General features: G+C 31.2%; 1 protein-coding gene and 1 long non-coding RNA gene across 4 annotated transcripts in view; both read right to left on the reverse strand.

Annotated features, from left to right (window-relative positions):
• LOC136796537 (uncharacterized) overlaps positions 1-3,888 on the reverse strand; it is a 9,248-nt gene extending 5,360 nt beyond the window's left edge. For all 3 annotated transcript variants that reach the window (XR_010844265.1, XR_010844264.1, XR_010844263.1), the window contains exons 1-3: positions 3,811-3,888; positions 2,426-2,473; positions 1,719-1,769 (exon numbers count right to left, since the gene is read on the reverse strand). This is a non-coding gene — a long non-coding RNA (uncharacterized lncRNA). The remainder of the gene's footprint in view (positions 1-1,718; positions 1,770-2,425; positions 2,474-3,810) is intronic.
• A 10,553-nt stretch (positions 3,889-14,441) lies between these two features.
• LOC136796539 (zinc finger autosomal protein-like) lies at positions 14,442-15,614 on the reverse strand. The gene has a single exon (XM_067050520.1). It carries the CDS (start codon positions 15,612-15,614, stop codon positions 14,442-14,444), a length of 1,173 nt encoding a protein of 390 aa, XP_066906621.1.
• Positions 15,615-15,986: the final 372 nt, after the last annotated feature.

Raw genomic sequence — 15,986 nt, forward strand, 5'->3', positions numbered from 1 at the left:
TTTTTAAATAAAAATAAAATTATTACAATATATATTACTTATTTGCCCATACCTCGCTGGAATGCACCTGATATTGAAACACAGAGTATAAATAAATAAATAAATAGAATGCATTTCACACCCCTTCTTACCCCTTAGACTACGCTTATGACAAATTGATCGTGACACACTTATAAGATAAAAAGTAGATCTTATATACAGAAAAGTTGGCCACCAACTTTATTTACTATTCCTGGTACAAGTAATTAAATTGTTTTCTTTTTCCCAGCTGTATTTTTAGCAGGTCATTTTTTCTTGGGGGTTATTACATCTTAAAAGCCCCCCCAAAAAATATGACAAAACATAAAAAAGGGTCATTATTTGTCCATTATAATTACTTTTTTGTACAAATTTATAAGCACACAGATAGATATTTTTGACTGAATGCGGTTTTAGACAACAACAACGATTTCTGTTCGCTACATACAATATGTGTATAATTAAATGGCTAAGATGAACTGATTTATATTGTTGCATGAGTTTTTTTCCTTTATGATGGTACCTTACATGTATTTTAAAATTACTATTACATATTGTTTTATATTAAAACTGAATAAGTTGATGAGGCTTCTCACGAGTATGATGGACCATAATGTGTTGATTTAAATGACCTTTTTTTAACTGATTTATATTCACAATGAGAAAACTGATGAGGCTTCTCACCTGTGTGATACATTACAGGAATCAGACAGATCAACTGAAAGGAAAGATGGATTTTAACATCTTCCCTTTCAGTTGATCTGTCTGATTCAGCAAGTCTTGATCGTCTGTAAAACAATAATGTTATAAATGGATAGTTGTCTAAATGTTAAATCAAGATGATACAGATTGAATTTAAAAAATAAAAATAAAAATATGTGTGATAATAAGTTTATAATTATAATAATAAAATTATAATTTCTTCTAACCTGTAATATTACATTAGTTACCACTTCTATTATTTATCTTTAACCACTTTAACAGTAATAATTATCATGAAAATATGGTTTGATCAGTTATTATCACTTTCATTACTTATCATTCTTTTACAATTAATAATTTCTCAGTATTAATAATGTCAGTTAATATATACTTTTGGTTATCATTTCTAACTCCCTATTTTGGTTTTAATTTTATGCCAGATTTATTTAAATGTCTTTTCATACATTTATCTTCGTATCAGTTCCAAATTTAAGGCCTTCCAGCCGTTTATTTTTTTATATTAGCCCTGATGAAGACCTGCAATATATGTCAAAACTCTTAATAAATGTAGTTCTAAATATTTTTTAACAATAGTTTTCTTGACTGCAACCTTGACCATCTTGATTCACACATAGTTGACCAACTATACCAGATATTTATATGGTTGAACAACTATGCATGAAGCCAGGTATTTGTAATTTAATAAGAAGCAATTTTTAGTGCAATGGGATAATTTTTAATATCAGACGTTAATTTTGCCACATATCGACTATGCAAAGGCTGAACTAGTCTGGTCGTTGGCCTGTTTGGACTAAGTAACATGCCAAAAGTTCCTACAAGCCTTATTTAACAATATCTACTACTGTACATCTCACAACCTTATCATAGATAAAAATGGAGAAAAGTTAGACAGAAAATTATTAATAAAACAAAATACAGAACAATATTCTCGAGACCACTCCCTCAAAGATTACAATAATAAAAACAATAATTCTCACCATTATCTCGAACATGTAACTCTCTTTCCTGCTTCACATGAACAAGACCACCTGTCGACAAGTAAATAATAATTTTAACAAGAGGATTCAAGCAAAATAACAATCGTTAAGAAAATCTAAAGCTTGTAATATGAAACTAGGTTACAATAATAATAATTTAATTGCCATTAACAAGCCATACCCTCTTTAACCAACCTCTCCTCATTTCCCTTTGAGTAAGTTTTAGCTATTTATCCACCTTTAGGCCTACTAAGACGGACCCACACCATCACACTAAATTAAATTACATATTCATAATTCAATTATTAAATATCATTCACTTCCACTATATATACTCTCAAATGCAACCCCACATCTAATACCACTATAACAGAATGCCAGTAAAAACTGTTATGACAGCAACTATCATAGTTTACACCATGGCAACAGTCACAGCTATGAATACTTAGGAAATAAACACTTAATTTATTTAATAAATACATTATTTAAACAGAGCTTAGGTCTAGTTTCAAACATTCATTCATTGGGATCTCAGAGAAATAAAAATAAACTGACCCAGTTAGGTATCGAATCCATACTATTCCAAATCTGGCATTCTGCGACTCTTGCCCTACTATACATGGCCTCATGATCTCATATATAAGCTTAGTTCAATTTTAAATTTTTGTCAAACATTTAAAACAATATAATATTAATATTTCACTCACCGTAGTAAATGTCTAGTCTGTCCTCTTCTTTGATATCGATTGTTGGGACTGTAACAAAATTCAGTAACTATTTAATTTACAAATAATTTGATTCCGCTAAAGACTTATGCTGTTGCCTTTATACAATAATTTCATATGTTATATAACTAATAAATATTATAAGAAACAGCCAGCATTAAGACATACTGTAAAAATGTAAGTTCAATAAAATAAAAAAAAAAACAGAATGTAAAAGTTTTGTATAACAAAAAATTCATAAATACAAACTAAGATAAATCCAGGATGTGAAAACTTTAGTATCATGAATGAACACATGAATCACACTATCAAACTAATTAGATTATGCTAATAACTTTCAAAAGTGAGAAGAAAAATAAAAATAAAAAAAGGAAACTTAATGGTAATTAGATTTGATAGGTCAGTTCTGTTGTCATTTCTCCTTCAATAGATACGTCCAAGTCACGTACACCTGAAATAAGATGCTTATAAAAACACCATTTATGATCAATGATTTAATTAAATAACCCAATTTTCGAAAGGTTGAATATCATCAGATAAAGTATATTTCAAATTTTTTTACATAAACTGACTACAGAAGAATCCTACATAACCATTGTAGTTGGAACTAAGAGATCTTCAGTCAAGCATAAGAGCTAGTTAATCGAGAGTGTGTGAAATAAATAAAACATATAATATAAAAAATAACTTATAAGTTATAAGTATACTCGTACTGATATATAATGATGATAATTTATTTGATTGATTTATTATAAAATTATATAAAGATTTCTTTATATAGATGATTAGCCGTTACCATTTGCCACCATCGCTGGCTACACCCATCTGCCAAATGACACCTGACCAAACCAAATCAACTAGTCAGTTTTGATACAATCCTCCCATCTATGCCTACCCCTCAGACATTTATTCATCAGTTCATTGTTTATTAACATTTTAGGGATTCATTCATTACTAAGCTCTACAATCTTACACGCCCATCTTATTCACCACAATGCTATAACCTAAATTATACATACCGGATTTACTGGTGATTACATTTTTAAGAGTTCAATTTTTTCAAGAAGTGAAAGTCATTTACTTCAATTAGTTTCATATAACTCGTGATTTCTCACTCCTTTTAGTTTTCTCACAATTAAACATTACTACTACAAAATATTAAACAAAAAAACATTAAAAAAATAAAGGAAAACCTTACTGTGAAAATGTGTCACTACTAATTGACAGTAATTTAGTGGTACGTTTCCAAGTTTATTATGCAATTAAGAAAGAACTTCCACAATAAAAACTTGAAGAATCAATAATATAAAATTACAAATACAATACAGATGACAATGTATAACATTCAACTAAAAAATAAAACGTACCATTAGTTTCGGTTTCATCCGTAACTTCTTCTTTTATACAAATTTTCCAGCTATTCGTACCTGAAAAAGAAAGAATACATAAACAAATTGTATGATAGGAACTTTATTCGCCCAATCTTGCAATGGTTAAAGAACAGAAGTTAAAACTGAATGGATTACTATTCAACAATATAAAAATAAGCATTTGTTTCTTAGTTTTATTTTTTGGAGAGAAAGGAGAGGAGTTTGCTAAATACTCACAACACATTTTTTAAAAGAATAATTAATTTTTAGCAGCCAACGTCAAAATATCAGAAAAGATTCAGAAGTCATAAATAAACTTGGATTTTACTCTTTAATAATTCTCTACAATCATTTGTGTCCAATTAGAATGCACTTGAGATTACAATAGAAAAAATAAGGGATTGGATTCAAAGGAGTTGGTTAAAAACAAAAAAAATAATAACGATGAGCATGTAATAATAGGCACTGTACAAAATAACCAATACGTTTTTAGAACAAAAGAAAAAGAAAGTGGAAATTAGCAATAACTAGATCAAAAAGTTATGTAGGAAAGTTTACTATAACAAGCAGTTACTAGGACTCTAGTAATATACCTTGAATCCAAAACAAAAAGGTGTTTCAGATCTTTTCTAAATGTTAGACATTATTTTATGCTAAAAGGCAATACCATTTTTAAGCCTAAGTGAAAAATTAGAGGATATGTTTATGTGTACAATATAAATTAATCATTCTACAGCTATACTTATTTTATAAATATTTTGAATTACTGCTATGCTTTTTTTTAATTTTTATTATTTGTTATATATTGCCAATTTCTTGAATGTTTTGGTAGTATATAGCAATTTAAATATGTAACATACCATTCAACAGTATGAATACATAAATGGTGAAATAATGCTCTTATGTTGTTAAGTTACTGCTATGTGATTATTTATATTTGTAATCTTTATACATTGCCAATTTCTTAACTGTATGGGTTCTATATAACAATTTAAATATGTAACATACCTTTCAACAGTATGAATACATAAAGTTAGTTCCATGCACTGATGAAGTTTTCGTTGAAAGCAGTGAAAAAGTTAGTAGTATACGGTCAATTATTTATATATATAAAACCATTTATAAAGTCTTCTTCATCATATAAGTTTAAAATTTCATTTTGTTGTTAATTATGTCAACACTTATACGATCGTAAATTTGGGCGCTAAATTATGAACTGAATCCTGTTTGTTTGCGTTAAACAATCAGGAAAACATTTAAACTTTTTTTTTAAACGTAAACAATAGCATAAAGGTATGTTACATATTTAAATTGTTATATAGAACCCATACAGTTAAGAAATTGGCAATGTACCCTTAAAGTTCGCAAGTTATTAAGTGGACCATCTTCCATTTATTACTTCCTTATTTATTTAAAAGTACTCTTTATATTTTTCCGCTTTGTATTTAATGCTTATAAGTATTTCAATATCCTTCATGCTACCTGAATAGCATAGCTAAGTATTGTAAATTGATGAACACGAAACTTTTTGAAAAGAAGGTCGATGTTTAATATACGACTGTATGCAGCGTACAAAAAAAATGGGTTCCGAGGTGTCTTGTTTTTTATTTAAATAGTTAGATAAAAAATTACTAAGAACAGTAGGTCAGTTCCCATAAGGAGTGAAAAACTATTCACAGTAAGAAAACCCTCTTAGCGGACAATCTCAACACGGTCAGAAACCTTAAAGGTGGATCCACATGTTGGCCGCTCGCCACGAATCGGAGGCTTGTACAAATGATCCTTAAGAAAGAGCGGGCCATCCACATGTTAGTGTTATTCAGAGAGGCAAGCATGGCGGAGTAAAAGTCGTTTCAGCCATTGCACTGGGATTATATTATTTTTATTACAAAAAAAGAAAATGAAAGGAAATTAAATATAAATAAATAAGATTAAATATAAAACTTATTATAAAAATTAACTACAACCTCCTAACAGCTCACAGTTGCAACTAGACAAAGAACAATGGTGGAGATGCTACACGAGCGCTCTCACGAACCCCTATGATCTGTGTCCAAAAACTGACTCTGGACAGATCGGCAACGAGCTTAGGCCAACTCGTACAAGCCACCCATCCACATGCTCGTGCATGTCCGAGTTCGCATTGGCTTAGCCAACATGTAGAGGCACCTTAAGGTCTGTTCCAACGATCCCGCTTCCTATGGCCTGTAAGAGTGCTTTTTGAAACAAAAAACATCGATGTTTTAAAATATCGTTCCTTACAATAGATTACTCAAAATACATCGATGTTTTTGAACAACTATTTCAGAAACATAAGGTCTGTTCCAACGATCTCGCGTCCTACGGCCTGTAAGAAGTGCTTTTTGAAACAAAGAATCCGACATTGACTACATTTAATTTAAGTTTTTAAAATATCGTTATTTACAATTCAATCTCCAATTTAATTCTGGAATCGTTATTTTGTAATAATGTACAACCATATTTAATGGCTTTTATTTGTTCAAGAGGAGTTAAATGTTCTATTGTGAAACAAATTTGTACCCGCTTCTGAAAAGGTTAACAAAAATATAAAATTTGTAATTTTCTGACCGTGTTGAGATTGTCCGCTAAGAGGGTTTTCTTACTGTGAATAGTTTTTCACTCCTTATGGGAACCGACCTACTGTTCTTAGTAATTTTTTATCTAACTATTTAAATAAAAAACAAGACACCTCGGAACCCATTTTTTTTGTACGCTGCATACAGTCGTATATTAAACATCGACCTTCTTTTCAAAAGGTTTCTTGTTCACCAATTTACAATACTTAGCTATGCTATTCAGGTAGCATGCAGAGTATTTAAATACTTATATGCATTAAATACAAAGCGGAAATATATAAAGAGTACTTTGAAATAAATAAGGAAGTAATAAATGGAAGATGGTCCACTTGTAAGTTAATTTCTTAACTGAGTGGATTCTATATAACAATTTAAATATGTAACATACCTTTATGCTATTGTTTACGTTTAAAAAAAAAGTTTAAATGTTTTCCTGATTGTTTAACGCAAACAAACAGGATTCAGTTCATAATTTAGCGCCCAAATTTACGATCGTATAAGTGTTGACATAATTAACAACAAAATGAAATTTTAAACTTATATGATGAAGATGACTTTATGAATGGTTTTATATATATAAATAATTGACCGTATACTACTAACTTTTTCACTGCTTTCAACGAAAACTTCATCAGTGCATGGAACTAACTTTATGTATTCATACTGTTGAAAGGTATGTTACATATTTAAATTGTTATATACTACCAAAACAGTTAAGAAATTGGCAATGTATAACGATTACAAATAAAAATGATCACATAGCGGTAACTTAACAACATAACAGCATTATTTCACCATTTATGTATTCATACTGTTGAATGGGATGTTACAAATTTAAATTGCTATATACTACCAAAACAGTTAAGAAATTGGCAATATATAACAATTACAAATAAAAATAAAAAAATTGCATAGCAGTAAATCAATATATTTATAAAATTATTATAGCTGTTGAACGATTAATTTATATTGTAAACATAACATGTTTTTTTTTGTCTCCTACACCTTTAGTCAGAACTAGTTGCTGGAACAGAATTTTAAACGTAAATTGCGTGATCGTTGGAACAGACCTTGAACAGACCCTAAGGGGTTTCTGAAATAGTTGTTCAAAAACATCGATGTATTGTAAATAACGATATTTTAAAAACATCGATGTTTTTTGTAGTCGATGTCGATTTCTTTGTTTCACAAAGCATTTCTTACAGGCCGTAGGACGCGGGATCGTTGGAACAGACCTTATGTTTCTGAAATAGTTGTTCAAAAACATCGATGTTTATGGGTAATGTATTGTAAGCAACTATATTTTAAAACATTGATGTTTTTTGGAGTCCATGTCCTATTGGTTGATTGAAAAAGCACTTCTGACTGGCCGGAGCATGCGTAGTCTTCAGAACAGTCTTTATGTTACTGAAATGGTTAAAAAAAATACATCGATGTTTTTTATCGATGTCACATCTCTATTAGGGATCTCTATTTTTTAAACCGATGTTTTTAAAATCGATGTTTTGAAAACATCGATTTTTTTAAACCAATGTTTTACTAGTGATGTTTTAGGCCTGTCTTACAAAAAAACAAATTTTACTGTATAAACAGATTGCTATTAACAATGTGGTGGGATGAGGAAGTACTTGCTACCTTCACGCTGACAACGGGATAAAGATAAATTAAAGGTCTGTTATCTTTCAACACCCATTTCTGACTATCCGGAACTGCGCGGAGAAGAGAATGCCTAGTACAGGGTTCGAGAGGGAAAAAACTTACTATGGTCCCAACAGTCATTAGTGATTGTTGGATATAAGAATACCACATCGATGTTATAAAATATCACTGTTCAATATTAAAATATTGTTGCTTACAAAACATTGTCAAAAATACATCCATTTCAGTAACACAAGGTCTGTTCCAACGGCAACACATGATCTGGGCAATCAGAAGTGGTTGCTGGAACATCGACTAAAAAAAACATCGATGTTTTAAAATATCATTGTTGAATATTAAATTTCTGACTGTCCGGGGCATGCGTAGTCGTTGGAATTTTTGGCAATGTTTTGTAAGCCATGATATTTTAATGCTGATCATTGATATTTTAAATCAATGATGTTTTCTGTTGTCGATGTGGCATTCTTCTTTTCAAACAACCACTGTTGGGAGCATTCATAGTAATTGTTTTTCCCTCCCAAACCCTAAACTGTACGTGCTCCGTGCAGTTCTGGATAATCAGAAGTCGTTGGAAGTGACACTATGTTACTGAAATGGATGTTCGAAAAAATCGATGTTTTTCGGCAATGATATTTTAAAACATCGATGTTTTTTGTAGCCGATGTCGCATCCCTAGTTCCAACAACCAGTTCTGACTGTCTGGAGCATGCGTAGCCGCTGGAACTGACCTTATGTTACTGAAATAGATGTTAAAAAACATCGATGTATTTTGGGCAATGTTTTGTTAGCAACGATATTTTAATAATGATCATTGATATTTTAAATCATCGATGTAGCATTCCATGTTCCAGCAACCACTTCTGATTGTCCAGAGCATGTGTAGCCGTTGGAACAGACCTTATGTTACTGAAATGGATGTTCAAAAATTTCGATGTGTTTTTGGCGATGTTTTGTTGTTGATGTCACATCCCTGTCGCTCATACGTCACTCATTTTCCCGGTTTAGAAGCCTAATAACGATAGCAATATCGTTATAACCTTATATATAACCTTCCAATGTTTTTCTTGTACTTTCGAATGTACAACTTTTATTTTGTACTTTGTAGTTATGATTCGAAATAGTTCAAAGTACAAGCAAAAGAGTAATAGTAATAGTTTGTACTTTATTATGAAACAGGCTCCAGTTGAGATTGAAAAAAAGTTACAGAAATTAAAATCTTTTAATGGTGACCCAGAAATTTGTGTCAAAGATGAAGAAATATTAGAAGAAAAAAAGTAAGGCATATTCTGGTTCTAAGAAGAAGAAGAAACCCAGAAAGAAAAGGGGATTTAGTGATCCAATGAATACTGTTAAACCTGGTGAATATTATAATTCTGGCTGTGAAAAGTAAAGTTGTAGTTGAAAGATGAGAAGTCCAAGTCATCTACAAAAGGACAGAAGACCAGTAGGAGATGTTTGAACCAGGAACTCAATGAAGTGATTGTGAAACATTAAATCAAAAATTTAAAGAGTTTTTTGTTTTGTTTTTTTCTATGCACAAAACTAATATAATTAAAAAATTATTTTGTTAATGTATGTAAAATATTGTAAAATGAAAATTCTGCTAATCCTGTTTTTTCAAGAAAAATTATGTAAAGCTAAATTTGATAAAAAATGAATATTTAAAAGGATGTGTTAAAGTGAGATGTAAAAATTCATTTTTTATTGTATACATGTTGCTCTGTGGAAAACTGAATATATCGATTGTACCGCTCTGCAACGGTTTTTGTAACAAGTCGGTAGATTGCCATCAAGTTTGTTTTGTGGTGTTGCTTGTTCTTACTACAGCAAGAACGTTTTAAGTTATTTGACCGTAATAAATAAAACAGTAAGAATATTTTATTTGTGTCCACCACCCTCACGTTCAACAGGGTACTCAAAATAAATCTGCCAAGGGCTTCGGTAATAATTTTGTCTCGAGACCCAAAAATAAATCCATCCAGGACCTCAAAAATAATTCTCCTGCGGACCCAAATGATTTTGTACGCCTCCGCTTCTAAGATCATCATCTAAGGAGAAAAAAAACTGTTTTCGTAATAGAAATTTGCTTATTTGAGAACGAAATGAGCTCTTTACAATATGACTTTCTAAGACTCTTCTCTAATTGGCCATTTTGTTTCGCTTTGCTCAAGCCAAACTGTCGAAATTATATCTCCAACTGGTTAACGTATGAAGGAACATTACGGTTCAAACTGATAATTGAAAGGACTGGAGGTCATGGAGTAGCAAATCATTGCTTCAACTAGAAGGTGTTACGATTGCCATGGTAAGATAAAAAACACTGGCGATATCTGCATAGACAAAAGGGATCTATGGGATAAAACAAAAACCCGAGCGATTTGTTTAGATGAGTGGGCTTTGGTTTTGTGAAGAGGAATCAAATCATTTAAGTTAAAGTTAACTCAACCTATTAGATCTCATTGTTTTATTAATTGATATGAATTCTTTTCTTTCCTTTTTCATTCTGTGTACATATATTTCTTCTTATCATTAAACTTTTGTACATATAGTTCTTCTGTTCATTCATTACACTGCTTTCAACTTGTTAATTTTACCTATGTTTTTTTTTGTTATGTTTACTTAATATTTCGATAATTCAACAGGTGGAATGTAACACCCCTAGGTTTTCTGTTATCTACATGTAAAGGTATTCGCCAGGTTATAATTCGATTATTATTTATATAAGGGTGTATTGTGGGCATATTGTTTCAGGGTTTTCGTTATTCCCAAGAAAAAAAATAATGTGGCGCCTAAGGAGCAATTTATTCTTTAGTCTTTTTTTCCCCTTTGGCGATTATACTTATTTTTTTATTATTTTCCTTTAACTCACCACCTTCTCCGCCGTAGTAACCCCCCCCCCCCCGTACGAGAGTTAAAAAAAAAAGAGTAAGCCTGTAAAGTACATAATTTAAAAATCATTTACATGAAATAATAACAGTTTACCCAAACTGGATTATCTACATACAGAGTAAAAAAAAAATGTCTATTAAATAAATCCAATTCTGTCTCAACACTTTATTTTTTCATTAGTCCAACGTTTCGGCCTTTCTAGCCATCTTCAAGGACATCTAAATATTTAACAGCTTATATTATATCTTCAATTTTAAACATTTACAACAACATCATTATTCACTATATAATATAACATACCTTCAATACAAAACTTAAAAAAAAAAAAGTCATTACTTATTTGATACAACTAAGAAACAAAAACTGTACATCGTATTGTGAAGATAGGTATCCGGTTCTATGTTATATTATATACAAAGAAGTTTAAGATCCAATTGTGAGAGTACAGGCAAAAATTCATAAGACTATTTTGGGCTAATATTGCTTAGTTTCGGCATGTGTCGGATTCGGTTCTCATGATACGCGGGGCAGTTTGTTAAATGGACACAATCCTACAAAGTCGTTCCATGACACAAAGCTTTTGTGGGTCCAAAATATATTTGTGCGGATCGACATTTAAAGTAATTGGATATTTATCGGATAGTAGCGTTTGGGCAATTAATCTCAAGTAAGCTATGGGTAGTTTTGAGGAGCGTCTGTTTAAATGAAGACCCTACCGTAGCACGGGTTATAGGTCGGATCTCGTAATAACGAGAGGTATCTTTGACAAAATCCCTATATATCTATCCAAGATCTCCCACATTCTGATTTTGATATTTACCGGATCATTGAATAGTATCAGGTCATACATTCCAGAGCTCTCTAATAGTTTCCTTATTTGCGTTACCCAACTATGTTGCAAACTTCAACGATTGTAGCTGTATAGCTCTAAATAACATTGTTTCAAGAAGTGAGTACAATTCGTGTTGAGAATTTTTACTAACCAGGACAGTTTGCTTTAAAACCTTGATGTCCCACAGGAATGGGTGCCACTTCTAGTCTTACCATGAATTGTGGGGTATTTCGTTCCAAACACATTGTATTGTATATTTTCCAATTCCTCTGCTTCAAGGCCCATTAAGTGCAGCGTATAGGATACAACTCAACGTAATCGACTTGTTAAACATCTCAGGAGATTATTTTAGCCTTCACGCAGGTACTTAGAACAGCCCCAATATTCGAGTTGCTTTTAGATATTGTATGCTTCATCACACAGTTAAAGAGTCCTGAAGAATTAAACTCTATACCAAGGTGTTTATATTCAAGTACTTCAACAATACTCCCCACAAAATATACTCTTCTGCCTCTTTTTAATTTAATTGCCCTCTATTTATATATCCACCCTTCTGTGAACCTAAGTTCATCATCATAATGTGTGATGACTCCTAATTAAAACTACAGTAAAGATTTCTTAATTGAAGTATTTTGTAATTTAAATGTTTTAGATTTTTAACTTTTTGTAACTAAAATTACATCTGAGATTTCAAGTGTAACAAAAACCAAAACTTAGACAGCTTAAATTATCATAATTTGAGGCAACTTTTTATAATGGTGGATAAGATTTGTTAATTTACATAGCTACTTTATCATTTACATTAAATAGTTGCGATTTCTAGTTAATTTGAATGTTGTCGATTTTAACTTTTTTCAGTAACTAAAATTATGGTGGAGATTTCCTTTAGTTAACTTTAACTGTGGGTCGCTAATGTACAAAAAATATAAATCAACAAATGTAGACAACTACCTTGTTACAGGAGCAGAAAGAAAAAACTAACATTCCGAACCTATACCATCCTGGATGGTCCTTCCTTACAAACCAAAAGAAATCCCCCTCTATCTCTTTTCTTGGCTTTTTATTTTTCGAAGCATATAAAGGTTGTAGGTTTCCTCAACATTTCAATTTATTAACTCAAAGGATGAATTAACAGCTGAATTGATAGCTTCAATAGCAAAAATTGAATGTTTATGCTTATCATTTATAAAAGAAATTAATCTAAGTAGTTAAACAAAAAATGAATATTCATTGAATACAAAGTATTAACATTTGTTCTTTAAAGAAAAACTTATACAAAGATCTAAAATGAACATTGTTGAATCAACAAAGTTAAAAACATAAAGAACAAAATTGGTTTTGTCGGGGTTGTCTGGTCTTAGGCGATTTCTCCAGCCTGATATACAATCTAATACAATCTCGAATATACAAAAATGACAACGTGTTCTTTACAAAATGAAGTAATAAGTAAATTTGAGAGCTTCGGTGAGGCTCCAGGTGGAGCGCTCTGGTGAGTTGTGGTCCAATCACTTGCTCCCTCTCGCTACAGTTTAATAATGAATGACATCTATCAAAGCTATAACTAACACTTATTACTATAAATAAAAAAAATGTAAAATAGAAAAAAAGGAGTACTAAAACCAATATTTCTCAGATATTGATTTTTTTTTTTTTGGGGGGGGGGGTAAAATAACAATTTTTGATAGTCAAACATTTATATCAATATAAAAATACACTGAATTAAAACTATACAACAAAAATATCTATTTTTATAACATTTTAACACCATAGTATATGCTCTTCAAACCATTAAATTTGCATCAAGATTTGTTATTTTAAATTCATGAATTTTGCACCCCGGTGGTTTATAAAAGTAAGGCTTTGATGAACATTTAACTGCTTGATTCATTGATTGTAGATCAGGTTTAGTGTTTTGTTGTGAAAATATGAGTTTTACAAGATTGTCAACTCAGGAAATTATTGGCTAAGTGAAAGGTGTTTTCGCTCATGACTAAATCTGTGAACCATATTAAGTTTTTCACAACCTTGAAACAGCAAGAGATTTTACAGTTGGTGAAACGTCATTTGACCATAATTGAAACTTCATTAAATACCTATGTAATAATTAAACCTCATAAAAACATGGGTATGCATAAGATGTGATATTCAGACATGACAAATGAACATTTTACTATAAACGATATATATTAGCCATTGAAAACACTGCTTATGTAGGGTCCCTCATAGTTATGAATACAATGACATTGATGAGGCTTCTCACCAGTATGAGAGCCATTATGTGTTGATTTAAATGACCTTGTTGAACTGATTTATATTCACAATGAGAATAATGAGGAGGCTTTTTAACTGTAACATATGGAAGGCTATTATTACTGATCATAAGCTTCCATGTATTCACAATGTGGCTAACTTGTATAACAAGCCATTATATGTGATTTTCATTGAGCAATATTTACTGTTCTGTAGCTACAATAGTGGCACTGATAAGGCTTCTCACCAGTGTGAGGGTTCATTATATATTGATTAAAATCTTCTATTTTAACAGATTTATATTTATAATGTGGCTTCTTGCCAATATGGTGAAAATTATGTGATTATTTAAACTACTAAATTGAACTGCTTTATATTTACAATTAGGACATTCATTTTAACTAACTACTGTGACGGCGCATTATGTGTTGTTTTAAATTAACAAGTTGAACTGATTTATATTCACAATGAGGACACTGATGAGGCTTTTTACCACTATGGTGGGCCATTATGTGTTCATTTAAATGACCTTTTTTAACTGATTTATATTCACAATGAGGACATTGATGAGGCTTCTCACCAGTGTGACGGGCCATAATGTGGTCCTTTAAACTTGAAGGATGAACTGATCTAAATTCACAATGAGGACACTGATGAGGCTTATCATCAGTATGTCGGGCGATTATATGATTTTTTAAATAACTTTTTTGAGCTGATTTATATTCACAATGAGGACACTGATGAGGCTTCTCACCAGTATGACAAGCCATTAGGTGTCGATTTAAAGCACTAATATAAACTGATTTATATTCACAATGAGGACAATGATTAGGCTTATCACCAGTATGAAGGGCCATAATGTGTTTTTTTAAACTTCCAGGATGAACTGATTTAAATTCACAATAAGGACATTGATGAGGCTTCTCACCAGTATGACGGGCCATTAGGTGTCGATTTAAATGACCAAGTTTAACTGATTTATAGTCACAATGAGGACAATGATAAGGCTTATCACCAGTGTGACAGGCCATAATGTGTTTCTTTATACTTCCAGGATAAACTGATTTAAATTCACAATTAGGACATTGATGAGGCTTCTCACCAGTGTGATGGGCCATTACATGTCCATTTAAATGACCAAGTTTAACTGATTTATATTCACAATGAGGACATTGATGAGGCTTCTCACCAGTATGACGGGCCATAATGTGTTTCTTTAAACTTCCGGAATGAACTGATTTATATTCACAATAAGGACATTGATGAGGCTTCTCACCAGTGTGATGGGCCATTATGTGTTTCTTTAAATTGCTAAGATGAACTGATTTATATTCACAATGAGGACATTGATGAGGCTTCTCACCAGTGTGACGGGCCATAATATGTTCCTTTAAATCACATTTTTGAACTGATTTATATTCACAATGAGGACATTGATGTCGCCTTTCAGCTGAATTACGAGCCTTTCTTTGTTTTTTAAAACCAAATGGTATGCTTCTTTTAGAGTCACAATGAGCAGATTGGCAAGCCTTCTCAAGAGCATGATGATATGTAACAGGAATGTTAGTATCCATATTTCCTTTCTCCTGATCTGTCTCATTCAGTGAGTGTTCAACATCTGTAAAATAATAAATATAATGTTATATATATATGGTTGAACTTATGTTAAATTTAGATGATCTAGGTTGCGGTAAAAAAAACAAAAATTAAAAAATGGTAATAATAATAATTAATATTAGGCACAATTTTATTGTTTTGGAGCACGAACCAGGCTAAGTTAATAATTATTATGATCTAAAGGATTTTATTTGTTTGATTCCTAATAATTTTAACTTTATGAATAGTTATGCCTCTTTAGCCCCTGGTAGAGTAGCCTGGTGTAGAGAAGGCCATTATATATATATTTTTTAATACACCTATCTGAATAGTTTTATATTCACAATGAG

This window comes from Halyomorpha halys, unplaced genomic scaffold (assembly GCF_000696795.3).
Source record: "Halyomorpha halys isolate HHAL.00 unplaced genomic scaffold, Hhal_1.1 Scaffold1315.1, whole genome shotgun sequence".
In the NCBI taxonomy this organism is placed as follows: Eukaryota; Metazoa; Arthropoda; class Insecta; order Hemiptera; family Pentatomidae; genus Halyomorpha; species Halyomorpha halys.